The sequence below is a fragment of the Nicotiana tabacum genome, chromosome 3 (genome assembly GCF_000715075.1).
Source record: "Nicotiana tabacum cultivar K326 chromosome 3, ASM71507v2, whole genome shotgun sequence".
NCBI lineage: Eukaryota > Viridiplantae > Streptophyta > Magnoliopsida > Solanales > Solanaceae > Nicotiana > Nicotiana tabacum.
The window spans coordinates 212,763,850-212,778,505 of record NC_134082.1 but is presented as its reverse complement, the minus strand read 5'-3'; the positions used below and the strand labels follow the sequence as shown (position 1 = coordinate 212,778,505).

The window sequence follows — 14,656 nt, the reverse complement described above, 5'->3', positions numbered from 1 at the left end:
AAAAAGATGAATGGGGGGGGGGGGGTCGCTGCTTTTGTTAAACTGAGGGGAAAGAGTTTTTTCCCTTCTTTAAATTCGTTTTCTTTTTTGGTTAATTATATATGTGTTAAGATTTTATTATAAATTACACGTGTCGTTCACTAATTGGCTCATTTGACACGTCACAACAAATGTAACTCACGCATATGATCTGTTGCACTCGGGTATTTACTCGATTTACTTTATGTATCTCGCCTTTTTTATATGTAACATACATAGGTTTTGCTGACATACTAGGGGGGTCAATGGATATTCGAAAACCGACTAAACCGACCGAACCGTACCGAACCGAATCGATTTTAAGGTTTCTTTTTAAGAAACCATAGGTTTTTGTATAAATCTATAACCGCACCGATAATTAGGGTAGGTTTTTGATTTTATAAAAATAAACCTAAAATATATCGAACCGTACCGAATAAATTTTACAAATATTTAATTAGTAAGTTTAAAAATAATAATGCATTAAATTTTTCTTTAGGCACCTATTATGCTACTTCTATCTAAGTTATATTAAGTATCTTTATTAGCAAGACACAAAGTATTGCAGCGATTATGAGTAGCAAACTACAATGTATTAAATATATTTCCTTTTATATAATTTAGATTTATCTTTTTGAATATTTAATCTTCTATATACTTTATTCTTGAGTCACAGCTTGATTAATATCTTACTCATGTTTATATTTTCTTTGCCTTTGCTTGGTTTCTTTTGAGTTGCTGTAGAATAGTTGATGGATCTATACTCTAGTCATATTTCATTTGTTTAATTCATCACCCTTTAAACAGTAAAAATGTCTAGAGAGTTTTACTAAGTCTTATAAACAAATGTATGTTATTGCATTCTACTTCTACTAGTGAATTTTATATGATATTTAAGAAAATACCGAAAATTAACCAAATCGTACCGATACCGAAGAGAACAGATTTGATTGGGACGGTTTCAAAAAGTCTAAATTTGTATAGTACAAATTTTATAAAATAACCGGCCGAACCGAACCGAACCATTGACACCCCTGTAACATACTACATAATCGCACTAGGCTAGCATTGTATGCATATTTATTTTCCTTAAAACCCCCCAACACCATACCGCCAATGAGTAAATGAGATGGATATTTTTGTCTTTCCACCAGAAAGACAAACCTAATTCCCATTTTTCCCTTACACGCTGCTCTCTCCCTCTATGAAGAGAAGCTTGAGGAATTTGAATGTCTTCTAATTTTTTTGCTTTCTATCATTCTCTCTTCTTAATTTTAGATAGTCTCCATAGAAATTAAGTTTTGGATTCTTTAGATTTAGTGTGAATATTTTGGATTCTTTATAATTTTCTGCAAAGATTATTGGAGTAAAAAAGACATGAAACAAACCCAGCAAAAAGCAATGGCTTCTGCTCATCAATGGTGACACAACAGCAGCCCACAAGCATAAAACTGGTCAACCGATTAAAGACAAACCACAATCTCTATTCTTCAAAATATTTTATATATTTAAACTAAATAATTTTTTTTCCTCCATTTTCCAGCACCTCTTTTCCTTGAAAATTATCTTTGCAGTTAGTTGAGAAAGAAAAAATCAAAGAGAGAGAACAGAGACAGACGCCATCGAACAGTGAGGGACGGAGAGAAGAAAAGGAAGGGGAGAATTGGGTTTAGATTTTTGTAAAAAGACGACAATGCGCCTCCTATCAATGTATGGTTTGTTTGTCATTTTTTTCAAATTGGTTACATTTCTTATCCTCTTTGGGCCGAAAGAACTTATTGGGCCTAGCCCAGCAGGAAATACAGCATCTTCTTCAGCTTTGTAGCTTCCGCTTCACTCAGAGCTATGGCGGCTTAAAGCTTCAAACTATTTATAAGTAGTTTTTCTAATTCATTTATTTGGAATGTCTTGTGCTGCCTGGTTTCGAGCTGCACGGAAAACAGCCTATAGCTTTAGTATCCTCTACAGAGTAACTGCTGCTGCCTCAGCTTCACAATTCCACAAAAAAATCATCTGCAATGAGATTATTGGTAATCTTTTGTTTGTTCCTATTGATTTTGGTACTTTAAGTATATGTTTCAAAGTAAATACTACTCGCTCTGTTCCAATTTATTGCAAATATTTTGAATTGCTAACTGTTGTGACTAAAAATTAGTCAACTTGGCCCTCGTACTCCAAACTACATCACATAAAGTGAAACAGAGGGATTAGTATGCTGAGCTAGTAGAAATTTTAGACTGAGCCTAGGAATCTTGGCTTTGCTTTTCCTATAGTTGGAGATGGCCAGCCTAATATTTTTCTTCCCTTCTTTTCAACTAAAAAATTACATATAGGGTTAGAAGCCAACCAGCACAGGAGACCAAACGTTCATTCTGCTAGAATGTTAATTTGTTGCGTACTGAAATAAAATGGAATTTGAGTAGATAAATATAGCCAACCACAACTACTTTGGGATCAATGTGTACTAGTTATATTGTTGTTTTTCTAATTTGCTTATGTAATGCTTTTATTAGGCTTTGAAAGAATTTGTATTTTAAAGTTGATACTCATCAGAACCAGGTGCTACTTTTTCTGTTTTAGGATTTCCATCAACGAAGATTGGTGGTGGAACTCCTGTTTCAGTATCAAAACATTTTTTCTTTCAGAATGTTGCGAAATTCTACACTCTGTTAGGTCAAGAGAGGGCAGATGATGAAGTATTAGATAATGTTGCTTCAAATGGTGATGATGCTTGTGACAATGTACCAGAGGACTTCAATGTTAAAGCTGCTGCTAGTCATACTGATGGTCGACCGCAAGCTAAACATCCCACTGACGACTTGGTTGATTTTACACGGATTCATATTAACAAGCTGCCAACGGTTGTAATCATAGGACGACCTAATGTAGGGAAGTCAGCATTGTTTAACCGGTAAGTACAGCAAAGGAGATTTGAATTTGATTTGTAACCAAGTGCAAGGGAACCCTTCAGTCACCGTTGTGTAATCGTTAATTTGCTTTTGATTTGTAGTTTGATACGAAGGAGGGAGGCCCTTGTATACAACACTCCTACTGACCATGTTACCCGGGACATACGAGAAGGTGTTGCAAAATTGGGCAATTTAAGGTTTAAGGTGTTGGATTCTGCTGGCTTAGAAGCAGAGGCTTCTTCTGGTTCTGTTCTTCGTAGAACTGCAGAAATGACTGGAAATGTGCTGTCTAGATCTCAATTGGCACTCTTCTTAGTTGATGCAAGGTTGAATTGGAAAAGAATTTTAGCATGTGAAAATACAAAATCTTGGTTTCTTCAATACTGTCTTTTCTCTTCTCTGTTGATTATCAGATAGACAACTATGGCAACGCTTTTTTCCTTTTCCAATGAATTACTTATAAAGAAGAAAAAAGTTAGAATTTTTTTGAAGAATAGGACAAAGAATATGTAAATCTCACAAAGAAATTTAACTTCATTCATTGTTCTAAAGGTCCATGAGTTGGCTGCAATAGATGAGATTCCTTATTGTCTAATAGATAAAGAATGAAAATCCGCTGAAAAGGTATTTGCTAAAGTAAAGCATATTTAATCACATAATCACACGCCTCAAAGCTGGTAGCTTGTGACACTCAAACTTTGCATACTGTATTACTAAAATCTCACTGGGCGCAATAGTTACCTATCGTTTTGTATTGTGACTAGAGACGGACTGCAGCCTATGGATTTGGATGTTGGAAAGTGGTTGAGGAAGAATGCACCCGGAATGAAGACTATTGTGGTGATGAATAAAGCTGAATCGCTTGATGACTATGACGGTTCTCTTGCATCTGCTGTCGGTGAAGCTTATACCTTAGGATTTGGTGATCCCATTGCTTTATCTGCTGAAACTGGACTGGGCATGGTTGAACTTCATGAAACTCTTCGACCATTACTTGAAGAATATGTGCTCCAAAACATAAATGGTAAGAAACTCATGCCCCAGAGAGAATTTTGGTGCTTGGTAATTGTCCACCTTTATCTGAATCTTTTGTCCTTTTCAAGGTTTTATTTCAGAGGAGGAATTTTTTCCTCATAAATGTGTTGATCATCTACCTCTTCATCTCCCTATGCTTGCCAGTGAGTGTGTGCTCTGTAGTGACTTGGAATCGCATCTTCATTTGGCTTCTTCAAATGTTCCCTTTATCTATTTATGAGATTAGTTTGCTTTTGCATGGTCAAATTGAATTTTAATCTCAACATCCTTGCTAACGGTATCTCTATCAATAATATGAGTGCATGGATCTGGTTGCTGCTATGATTTGTGTGGATTGTAGAAAACAGTTCAATATGGCTAGTAACTTCTAGAACCATGCTACTGGTGTAGTATAGTAACATCATGAATATGTGATACTCAACCCTCATTGCGCCTACGATAATGTAATTGCTCAGTTGAAGTTTGGTGTACTGTGCAGAAAGAAGATAATATTTTTCGGTTGGTACAATTACAATAAACAACTTTAGCTACTTAAGTGAAACTGCAGAGAAGCATGTCATTTTGGATTTGTTCTCAAAAGATTAAACAAACAGTATTAGAAGCTACATAAGTGAGACGGGAAGCTAATTTTATCTCTTTTAGCTAAGTTATATATCTCTTTTGTTTACATAGAGGAGATAGGACGGGAAGTAGAGAATGATATGAGAAACAGTTGTATTTGGTTGACCTCTCTATGCTTTGCTAACTGCAAATAGAGTGTATCATAAATCAAGTGATGTGTATCTTCTAGAAAATATTCCTTAATGTGATTATACAGAGATCTGTCACATGTTGAGAGATATACCTACAATTGCAGAGGTACAACGGCAGCATTCTTTTGTAGAAGTGTTTCTTTTTTCCTGCAGAGCTTATCAACTTCGCTTCTGATCTTTCTTGCTATTCTACATGTAATCTTTCAGATGATGAGAGCCAGGAGAATGACTCCTCTGAGGATATGGAGTGTAAATTGCCATTGCAGTTGGCAATTGTCGGGCGGCCCAATGTTGGAAAGTCCACCTTGTTGAACACAATCTTGCAAGAAGATCGTGTTTTGGTTGGCCCTGAGGCTGGTTTGACTAGAGATTCCATTCGTGCTGAATTTGAGTACCAAGGAAGAACAATTTATTTGGTAAGTATCTGTAACTTTGACGCAAATATTGTCTGTCACTAGGTCAATTCAAGTTTGGCTAACATTTTTCTTTTGAAGAGTAATCTCATAGATGTAAAACCCATTAGCATGACCTTCTTCAGCTTCATTGTAACGAATGCACTCAAAGAGATCACATTAAAAAATTAATCTTTTTTTTTCATTCCTTAAATTTTTTAATCTTCTTCTTATTCCTTTTATTTTTCCTCCTCTTTTTTTTACAAAAAATATCATCCCTACCACCCTTTCTGCAAGTGCTATCAGTACGAACTGGAGTCATATCCTCTATATGACCAATTTTCATTCCTAGGCCCCTAGTGGGTAAGAGCCCTGAGATCATACTGAGCACCAGGTCCAGGTGTTTAAGTCTTGTTTCCAACAGTGGCTTGAAGCTTAATGTGAAGTGCGTTGATGCCAAACTCCTTGCATCTCTGAGAAGCATCTTGTGCAGCAAGCATAGATGCATACGGGGAAGATTCATCCCTATCGGCTTTGACCTTCATAGTTCATACAACCAGTAATACGAATTGTTTCGAGAAATAAGTCAGATGAATAAAAGTGTCATTGAATGACACAAAACAGTGTTGTCAAAGGCTCATTTAAGGCGCACTTAAGCCCTAAAGCTTAGAAAAGCTCAAGAAGGGTGTTTCGCTTAGCATAGCTTAAGTTGTGCTTAAGTGTAGGCAAGGCACTAAGACATATGCCTCATTGCCTTATGTATTAGCATGATCAGTTCTGATGTTGTGAGGGTATAATTGTCTCAGGTTGACACAGCAGGTTGGTTGGAAAGGACAAAACAGGACAAGGGCCCAGCATCTTTGAGTATTGTGCAATCAAGGAAGCACCTTATGAGAGCACATATAATTGCTTTGGTCCTCGATGCAGAAGAGGTTTGGTAATTGTGATTATCAATTTTTTTTGTTTTAGATTCATGAATTTGGCCCACTTTTTCCTGAGTTGAGGGTCTATTGGAAACAACCTCTCTATCCTCACAAGGTAGGGTTAAGGTCTGCGTACACACTACCCTCTCCAGACCCCACGGTGTGGGATGATACTGGGGTATGTTGTTGTTGTTGTAATTTGGCCCACTTAATGTATTTGCTGTGTGATAAACAATTAAATTGCAGTTCTAATAAACTGGCTTAGATGCACCCAAGTGTGTGACATATTAATCAGTGAATTGGGTGAAAACTATGGAGGTCAAGGTTCAAATCCCAATAGAGACAAAAAATGCTAGGTGATTTCTTTCTTCCTATATGCCTAAGCCTTGGTGCAAGTTACGGTACCTATGCTAATGGGAGATAGCAGGTACCCTGTGGAATAGTCAATGTGAGCACAAGCTGGCCCAGATATAACCATTATAAAAAATATTTAAACAAATAAAGTGGCCTAGATCTATAAGTATTTGCAACCCTTATGTTTCAGCAATGAAGGTTAGTCCATTTCATTGTCTTTGCTGATTCAGTGTGTGTTTGATTTAGTTTTAATGTGGAAAACATTACAGTGCTTTAGCTTTTACTAGAATTTCTGTGAACCATAATCTTCTTTTCTGTCTTCTTTCTGAGAACTGGACAACATTTTAACTTTGGTATCTCTTGCTTGAATAAGAATGACTGAAAGGGTTAGTGGAGAGCTGTTGGATCTGGTTTAAACACTGTATGAAGAAATGACTTGCATCAATGTTTCTATATCTAACATCCGCTTGGGGGCAACAACCTAGAACATTGGCTGAAAAGTGTAACCAACACCTGTAATATCAGAGATGTATCAATTGCGATGCAACATATAGCTCTATGCCTGCTAATGGACTGACAATTCAACGGGATTTGTGTAGTTGCTGCACTACCTGAGTCATGAATAATCTCCAAAAATTTTCCTTGTCTTTCCCCCTCCTTTAAAGCTCTTGTGGTATGAGTAATTTCTATTTCTGTGTTTCACACATTTTTTTTCTAACTGCCATACAACCGTTCTATATTTTTCCTTTATAATGATTAGATTGCAAAAGCTAGGCGGAGCATGAAGCATGTTGAAGTAGTTATAGCGAGGCGAGCAGTAGAGGAAGGACGTGGTCTGGTTGTGATTGTAAATAAGATGGATCTTCTTAGAGGGGAAGAAAATTCCAAATTGTACAAGCGCGTAATTGAAGCTGTACCTGCAGAAATTCAGACAGTTATACCACAGGTTTGTCAGTGTGGAAAACTATAATCTCTTGCTGCAATTATCCTACCGTTTATTTGAATGTTTCTCATGCATATACCTTTGGAGTAGCTTGTCCAAAAGAGAAGTTAACTGTAAAAATCATAACTAATCTTAAACTTAGTATTATTCTTTGAAGCATAAATGCAGGTGTACTCTTACTCACTAGAAAAGCTAGGAATTTCCCCAAGGGCGTTCAAATTTGAAAGAAGTGAAAAAAATTCCCAACAAAAGGTGTTCAATATGTGTTATATACCTCAACAACAACAACATAGTATAATCCCACATGTGTTATATACCTCTAAAATATAATATTTTACCTATATGCACAGTAAGGGTGGTCAATTGACCACCCTTATGGCCATGTGGCTTCGTCCCTGCTCTTATTGATCAAAGAGGATGCAATGCCTGTGAATATTGTGCATGCTAGGCAACCAAAAAGCATACAATTGTACTATTTATAATCATTAAAGACTAAATATCTCAATCTTTCATCTGAATGAACTTATCTTTGGGTAAGTGAAACTACTCAGTTATAATCAACTATGTCAACACCAGAAAAAAATTTCCTTACACCAGTCAGTTTCCTTTTCAAATCAAATGACACCAAAAAAAATGAGAACATGCAACAGGAAAAGAATGAAGTGAACATAGCAGGAAGGTTCTGAGATCTGAGCTCAATGTTGAAAAAAATAAGAATAGCTTGGGTGAGATGCAAATGTTTAAGTGAGGAGACATCAAGGCAAACAAACATATATGGTTTAGAATACAATCGGAAGAAACTAAGTCATCGGCAAATTTAGCGCAGTGCAGAATATCACTGATCATTGTTAGAACAGCAAGGCCTATAGAGGTGAGAAAATTATCAGAAAAAAGATTTCATAGAGGGCTTTACTTCTCTTTCTGAAGGATCTTCCTTGTGTAATAGATCAAATGAGCCCGTGCCAGATAGATGTATTTAGTGGAGAAGCTTATGCAAAAAAACAAATTGTAGCACTTTAGCATGAATTATATCCTCTTTTCTAGAATTTGGAGTGGGTTCCTTTCTAAGTTGCGCGGACTCTTCGATTTTGGTGCCGTCCTCGGTCCCGATACGAGACCGGGACGGGAGCGGGATACGTCCCGGATTCGGTCAACTGACATCGGACACTTTGACCGGAGTCCATTGACAAACTTGGGAGAAAAATTGAGATTTTGATTTCTCAAATTCAAAAATAAAACAGATTTAGGAGAATGAAAGAATAATGTCCATCTTGGAGAATGAAAGATTGAATTCTACAATATTCATGTAAGTTTTTCACAGAATATCTCTCAAAATTTACAATATTTTTATAGCTCTATTTTTTATTAGCCGAATCCCCGCACCCATATCCGGATCCGTACCCCCGAATCTTAAAATTTAGATTTTGCCGAATCCGATACTTGGATCCGTCACCGTATCGGATACCCGCACCCGAGTCCGAGCAACTTAGGTAATGTTAAATGTTCCTTAATCAGTAAGACTGCAGCAATAGTTGGAGATCTTGAACACAACAAATAGAAATGAATAAGATATGCAAAACACAGACATAACACTAACCTGGCAGCATGCTCCATTCCGTAATATAAGTGAATTCATGACATTTGTATATCCCTAATATTTTTTTTAATTTTTTTTTTAGAAGGATATCGCTTCTATGGTAAGTCACTGAGTGTCTCAAGACATTTAGGAATGGGAGATTTCTTGTGATTGCATAAATAGACTATGTAAGGAAACATGTGTGGACAAGTAATCACGGGATTAACCTTTGGTAGTTCCTTCTCTTTCTTTCTTAAAAAGAAGTGAAGCAGAATCGGAATTTACTATACTTAGTTGGGTATTACCACTTGATATATGAGTCTGCTATTCAAGGACAACTTCATTTTCTCCTTGAACAAAAATTCTTATTTAGAGAACAAATTTTATGCACTGATAACAATGTAGTTACTCTAGCTGATAGTTGGGACATATGATTTTGTACTGTATGTCTTATGTTTCCTTTTCCTATCTTTTGATGCATGTTATCACTTTAAAAATTGGTAGATGACCTTCGGGAGAATTGCTTGTATAATTTCCGTTGTAGAATTTGATTCATCATTAAGGCAATTTATTTGCAGGTCACAGGAATACCTGTTGTATTTGTTTCAGCACTAGAAGGAAAGGGTCGGATAGCTGTCATGCGTCAGGTTGTTGAAACATATGAAAAATGGTGTTTGAGATTGCCAACAGCTCGTCTTAACCGTTGGCTACGCAAGGTATACATTTTCCCTAAATGTGCCACATCAGGCCAAGTTATATTTGTTTGGGTAAATAAATGTTGATTGACAATGTGTGGCAGGTCATGAGCAGACATTCTTGGAAAGACCAGGCGGCTCAACCCAAGATCAAGTATTTCACTCAGGTGAAAGCTAGACCACCAACTTTTATTGCATTTATGAGCGGAAAAACCCAGCTCTCAGAGACAGATTTGAGGTTCCTAACTAGATCTTTGAAGGAAGACTTTGACTTGGGTGGGATACCAGTCCGGATATTGCAACGAACTGTTGAAAGAAATGGTAGGACTAAAACCAGCAGCAAGAATGAGCAATCAACTAATAGAGCGGTGGAAAGGGTGGTCTCTGACAAAAGAACCATCCTTGCTGTAGAAAACAACAGCACCACTTGAATTATCCAAGCTTTAGCTTATCAATGATCATAACTTAATTTGGAAGAAGATAGAAATAGAGTGTTTTTGGTCTTTGCGAAGGCAGGTATCCATCTATTTGAGTTACGTTCCTGGCATTTTTAATTCCGTCTTCTGCTGTCTCAATTCTTTCTCTTCATTTTATCCTATCATAGATGATAACTGCCTTTATTTTATGCTTATGTAAATATGTCTAGGAAGTGAAATTTTCTTTTTATTTGAAGAAGGGAATATGTAAACATGTAGTTTAAGTGTGTTTCTCTACTTCGTCCATATTTTAACGAAATAGCTGTTATGTTGCACGCACATCAAAATGAGGTAAGACAGATCATGACATTTTGCTGATTCTCAGTTTTTTTGGTCAATCCTGAAATAAGGATACAAGTTTTTCCAATTCCATTGACCTGCTAAATTAATCTACTAGCTTGTCAAACGTAATTCCAGATAATATATATATATATATATATATATATATATATATATATATATATACATATACATTCTTAATAGCAGGCAATTCTTCTTTCATAATTTGTGTGCTTGATCTTAAAGAATGCTTCTGCTAGTGTTAAAGCACCATTCTGGTGCGGCAACATTAACTGGACCAAACTGGAAAACTTTGGAGTAAATTTCCTGGATAAGTAAATGTTGTTTTACCAATAATAACAGAACAGCCCCAAGCAAAGTGCTGAATTTACAAATATCATAGACTACATCTTCGTTCAACTATGTTTCGATTCAATGAAGTCCATGAGACTAATTGAATTATATACATTATGCATTTTACACCAAAATGCATTCAATGAAGTCCATGACATGTACAGTTTACGCATTCAATAAAACATCAATTGTCATTTCTCTCTATATGCTCCACAGAATACCAGAAGGAACTACATTTCGCAGATTGGAGAAACGTCTAAACATAGAATCCACTTAACCATGCCCGACATCTTTGTTCCGCCTCGAGGAATTTGTGCTCCCAACTCTAGAGCTCAGTATACTTAGAGAAAGAGCAAATGAATTGGTTGGAATATAACTAGCTACAGCCATAGCCACCATCAGCGTCCCTCAATGTCCCTTGGTCTCTCCTGAGTTATACAGACAGAAATATTGTCTTTACTTAGCATATCTTTGCATACATAATCAAAGCATACAATAAACATTTTACAGTAAAAACATATTTGTTCGTGAAATCATGAATTATATATACATCTAAGTTCTAACGTATGGCTTCTTGCTTACCACATCAAAATCAGGAGCAGCAACTTCTTTCCTAGAAGGATAGAGCACATAATGTTGCACAATGAAGAGAATGTCAAAGAATATCGACACCTGCAACATTCATTTCATCAAAACCACATAATTGTTTGTGCATTACATTAACTTCTCCATCCGTTTTAAAAAGATTGTCTTAGTATGACTTGTCACAAACTTTAATAAGAAAGAAAAAACTTTTGAGATATGCATTTGTGGCAATAAATGTTTCTTATTAAGGAAATATTGAAAGATGCAATTTTTTTTTGAAACGGACTAATAAGGAAATAGTGCCAATCTATTTGAAACAAATGAAGCAGTAATTAGGCTCAAGAATCAGATACAAAGAGAATCTGAAGAGAAGTGTAGTAAATAAATAGATGGGATGTTAAGGAATATTTCTTACCAATGACAATAAGGTTTTGCCAATGTTTCCATAAAAATTCACCCAAGAATCTGTACAAAAATATTTCTATATTAGGCACATATACAGAATCTCATAGAATTTTTTAACTAGGTAAACAGAAATAACAAAATATGTTAGTCGAACTCTATATAATTGAAATGCTGAAACTCACGCTGATCTATGGATTGCACTGCCATCTGTCCGTAAGTTGTTAAACCTCCAAACAAATCCAGCAAAATGTTGCCAATACTAAATCCAATTGTGCTCTTTCGCCGAAAATTCATAACAGCCTATAGATTTTTCAAAGCCAATAACTTTAATTCAGGAAGCATCAAAAGGAAACAAATAGTATAAACATATGGCAAAATCTTGTAATTTGAATAGAAGAGAACAATCACAAGCAATTCATATAGTAGTCAGAGTTTTTTCCCTTCAAACAACAACAACAACAACCCAGTGAGTTCCCATAACTGGGGGTCTGGGGAGGGCAGAGTGTACGCAGACCTTACCCCTACCCTGAAGAGTAGAGAGTCTGTTTCCGAAAGACCCTCGGCTCAAGAAGACGAAAAGAGACAATATATCAGCACTATCAATAGAACCATAGGAATAATAGCAGCATCATAAGAACTAGAAAATAGATGAAAAATAATAACAAAAACCAGCGAATAAGGCCCGGTACTATGAAAAACGGAAGAATAGCGTGGAGTTTATTCCCTTCAAACAGAGCAACAATTACCTGGGGAATGTACTTAATTACTGTCATAACAACCTGCAATGTGCTGCAATTAAGATATAGAAGTGTGAGAATTTATTATTATAGTGGTTAAATGGCTAAAGTACTATTACTTTAACTTGACCAATTTTTTTTAATTGTTATGAAAATTTTTAAACATGAAGAAAAGGGTGTTAAGTACAACTAATTATGGATTTAAATGAAAATATGGCTTACTTAAAGCAGGACACTAGCCATAGCCAAGAATGTTTAGGGAAAGCCACAAATACACAAACTGCAACACTTAACCAAGCAATAGTGACAATTGCTATAGCAGTTTTTGAGACCTTCTGATTTCCACGCTGAAAAATAAAAATAAAAATAAAAATATATTTATTAGAACCAAAGTCATAAACTCACATTAATTTCAGTATGCACATAGTAATATTTTTGAGCTGAAAAGAGTAAAAAGAGAATGGTATACTTACATCATAAATAGCAATCTGAAATAAAGTAAATGCTGTTAAAGCAACAGCATGAGTAGAGAAAGCCACATCATTAGCAGCTACAGGTATCATCTGAAATTAAACAATGAAGGCACATTTAGTCATTAACTTCACTATAAAACATAGTCATTTTATTCCATCAAATATTAACTATTTTTTAATCCTTATGGTATTTGGTTAAACATGTATACTAAGCCTTCTATTAATTAATCAAATTCTGCGCTTCAACTTATACTAGGAATCTTCATAAAATTAGTGAATTATTAATTTTTCAACTCTTTAATTACAAATGTATTTTGTAAAGATCTGTATTTTACTCCATAGAATTAGTCCAAATTAACGAGTTCCCAAATTCCAACATAAAGGGACAAAACAAATATTTTTTATTTAATTGAAGATCTAATGTGCTTAACCAAATATAACATGGGCAAATTCAATGCTTATAAATTCAGAGACGGATTCAGAATTTAAACTCTATGGGTTCATCTTTTAAGGTTTTTGGTATTGAACCCATTATATTTTTAAAGTTATGAGTTCATATCTACTATTTTTGTATTTTTAATGAATTTTACATATAAATTTGTACTTTATATTAAAAGTTATGGGTTCAGTTTAACTCGTCACTAATACACCACATACGCCCCCTGTTTATAACCGCCTAAACATGAATGAATTATATAACTCCTAATATACAATTGATGCAAGAAGGGTAGTCTTAAAACAATAATAAAATTGTCTCCATGTAACGTATAAGTCACGAGTTCGAGCTGTGAAAATGAACATTAATGCATCATTATGATAGATTGTCTACGTCACGTCGTGTCAGCACTATTCACACAATTCAATAGGAAAAAACATTAGGAGAAAGGATTTGAATGTGGTGTTATAAACCTCGTTAGAGCCATATCGACGATGGTATTGCCTCTGAACGGCAGAACTAAAGAACATGGAAACATTGTAGATGAGATACGACGAGTGCTTCGTCAAATTCAACACCACGAAATCAAAATTCAACCCCACCACACTGTTTTTCATTCAAAAAGATTCACGTAAGAAAATAATTATTAAACAAAGAAAAGAACTAGTAGTAGTGAAAAAAGAAATAAATTATGCAGAGAAGAAGTACAAACCTTTTCCTACGGAAATTCAGGACGACTTGAGGATAAAAGCTAATAGACCATAAAACAAACGCAATCCAACCAAAAACATTGTACAACACTTCCAACGAAACTGAATTCCACGACCCCATCAAAATCAACCTCTTTCTTGACTATAGATTCCTTTGTAACTTCAAAAATACAGGACAATGTAAACTATATTCGTATCAAATACTTATCGCTATTTATAGAAAATAAGCCAAAAAAGATGGGCTGCTTATTTTGTGTGCGAATCCCAATGACTGAAGTTTCGGTTGCAGACTGACGAATTAAATTTACCAAAAATATTACATCTATGTAATGAATGTGCCCCATATTGTGACCGTATTCATGTTACTTTCTCCCGTGATCCATATTTACGTAATCATAAATAAACGTCTATATATATTCAGTAGGAATATAATTCTTTTACCTGCTATGTTCAATATAAATTGATAAGCTGAAAAATAGGGTGAATATTTGGAATTGCTCAAATTGCACAATTCTTTCGGATGTATCAGAAGGGAAAGCCAGCTTAAATAAGTAGTCTAAATTTCTAACCATATATGTAGATATAACTCAAGCTCCTTTAGTCT

General features: G+C 35.3%; 2 protein-coding genes across 3 annotated transcripts; one reads left to right on the top strand and one right to left on the bottom strand.

The window, feature by feature from the left end:
- The first annotated feature begins 1,092 nt into the window (after positions 1 to 1,092).
- LOC107774689 (uncharacterized) lies at positions 1,093 to 10,352 on the top strand. 2 transcript variants are annotated; one of them, XM_016594317.2, is made up of 9 exons: positions 1,093 to 2,048; positions 2,599 to 2,929; positions 3,029 to 3,253; positions 3,692 to 3,951; positions 4,922 to 5,130; positions 5,913 to 6,038; positions 7,144 to 7,329; positions 9,481 to 9,618; positions 9,702 to 10,352. In XM_016594317.2, the coding sequence occupies exons 1-9, from the start codon at positions 1,922 to 1,924 to the stop codon at positions 10,026 to 10,028; spliced, it is 1,929 nt and encodes a 642-aa protein (XP_016449803.2). In that variant the 5' UTR covers positions 1,093 to 1,921; the 3' UTR covers positions 10,029 to 10,352. The 2 variants fall into 2 exon arrangements, with proteins under 2 accessions (XP_016449803.2, XP_075106667.1); XM_075250566.1 differs by having other exon boundaries at positions 1,224 to 2,048; positions 2,578 to 2,929.
- Positions 10,353 to 10,656: 304 nt separating this feature from the next.
- LOC107774715 (cystinosin homolog) lies at positions 10,657 to 14,350 on the bottom strand. Its single transcript, XM_016594351.2, has 9 exons — positions 14,055 to 14,350; positions 13,816 to 13,948; positions 12,907 to 12,996; positions 12,656 to 12,780; positions 12,443 to 12,485; positions 11,879 to 11,996; positions 11,707 to 11,756; positions 11,289 to 11,378; positions 10,657 to 11,134 (listed from the first exon to the last, which is right to left on the bottom strand). The coding sequence occupies exons 1-9, from the start codon at positions 14,171 to 14,173 to the stop codon at positions 11,105 to 11,107; spliced, it is 798 nt and encodes a 265-aa protein (XP_016449837.1). The 5' UTR covers positions 14,174 to 14,350; the 3' UTR covers positions 10,657 to 11,104.
- Between the last annotated feature and the right edge of the window lie 306 nt (positions 14,351 to 14,656).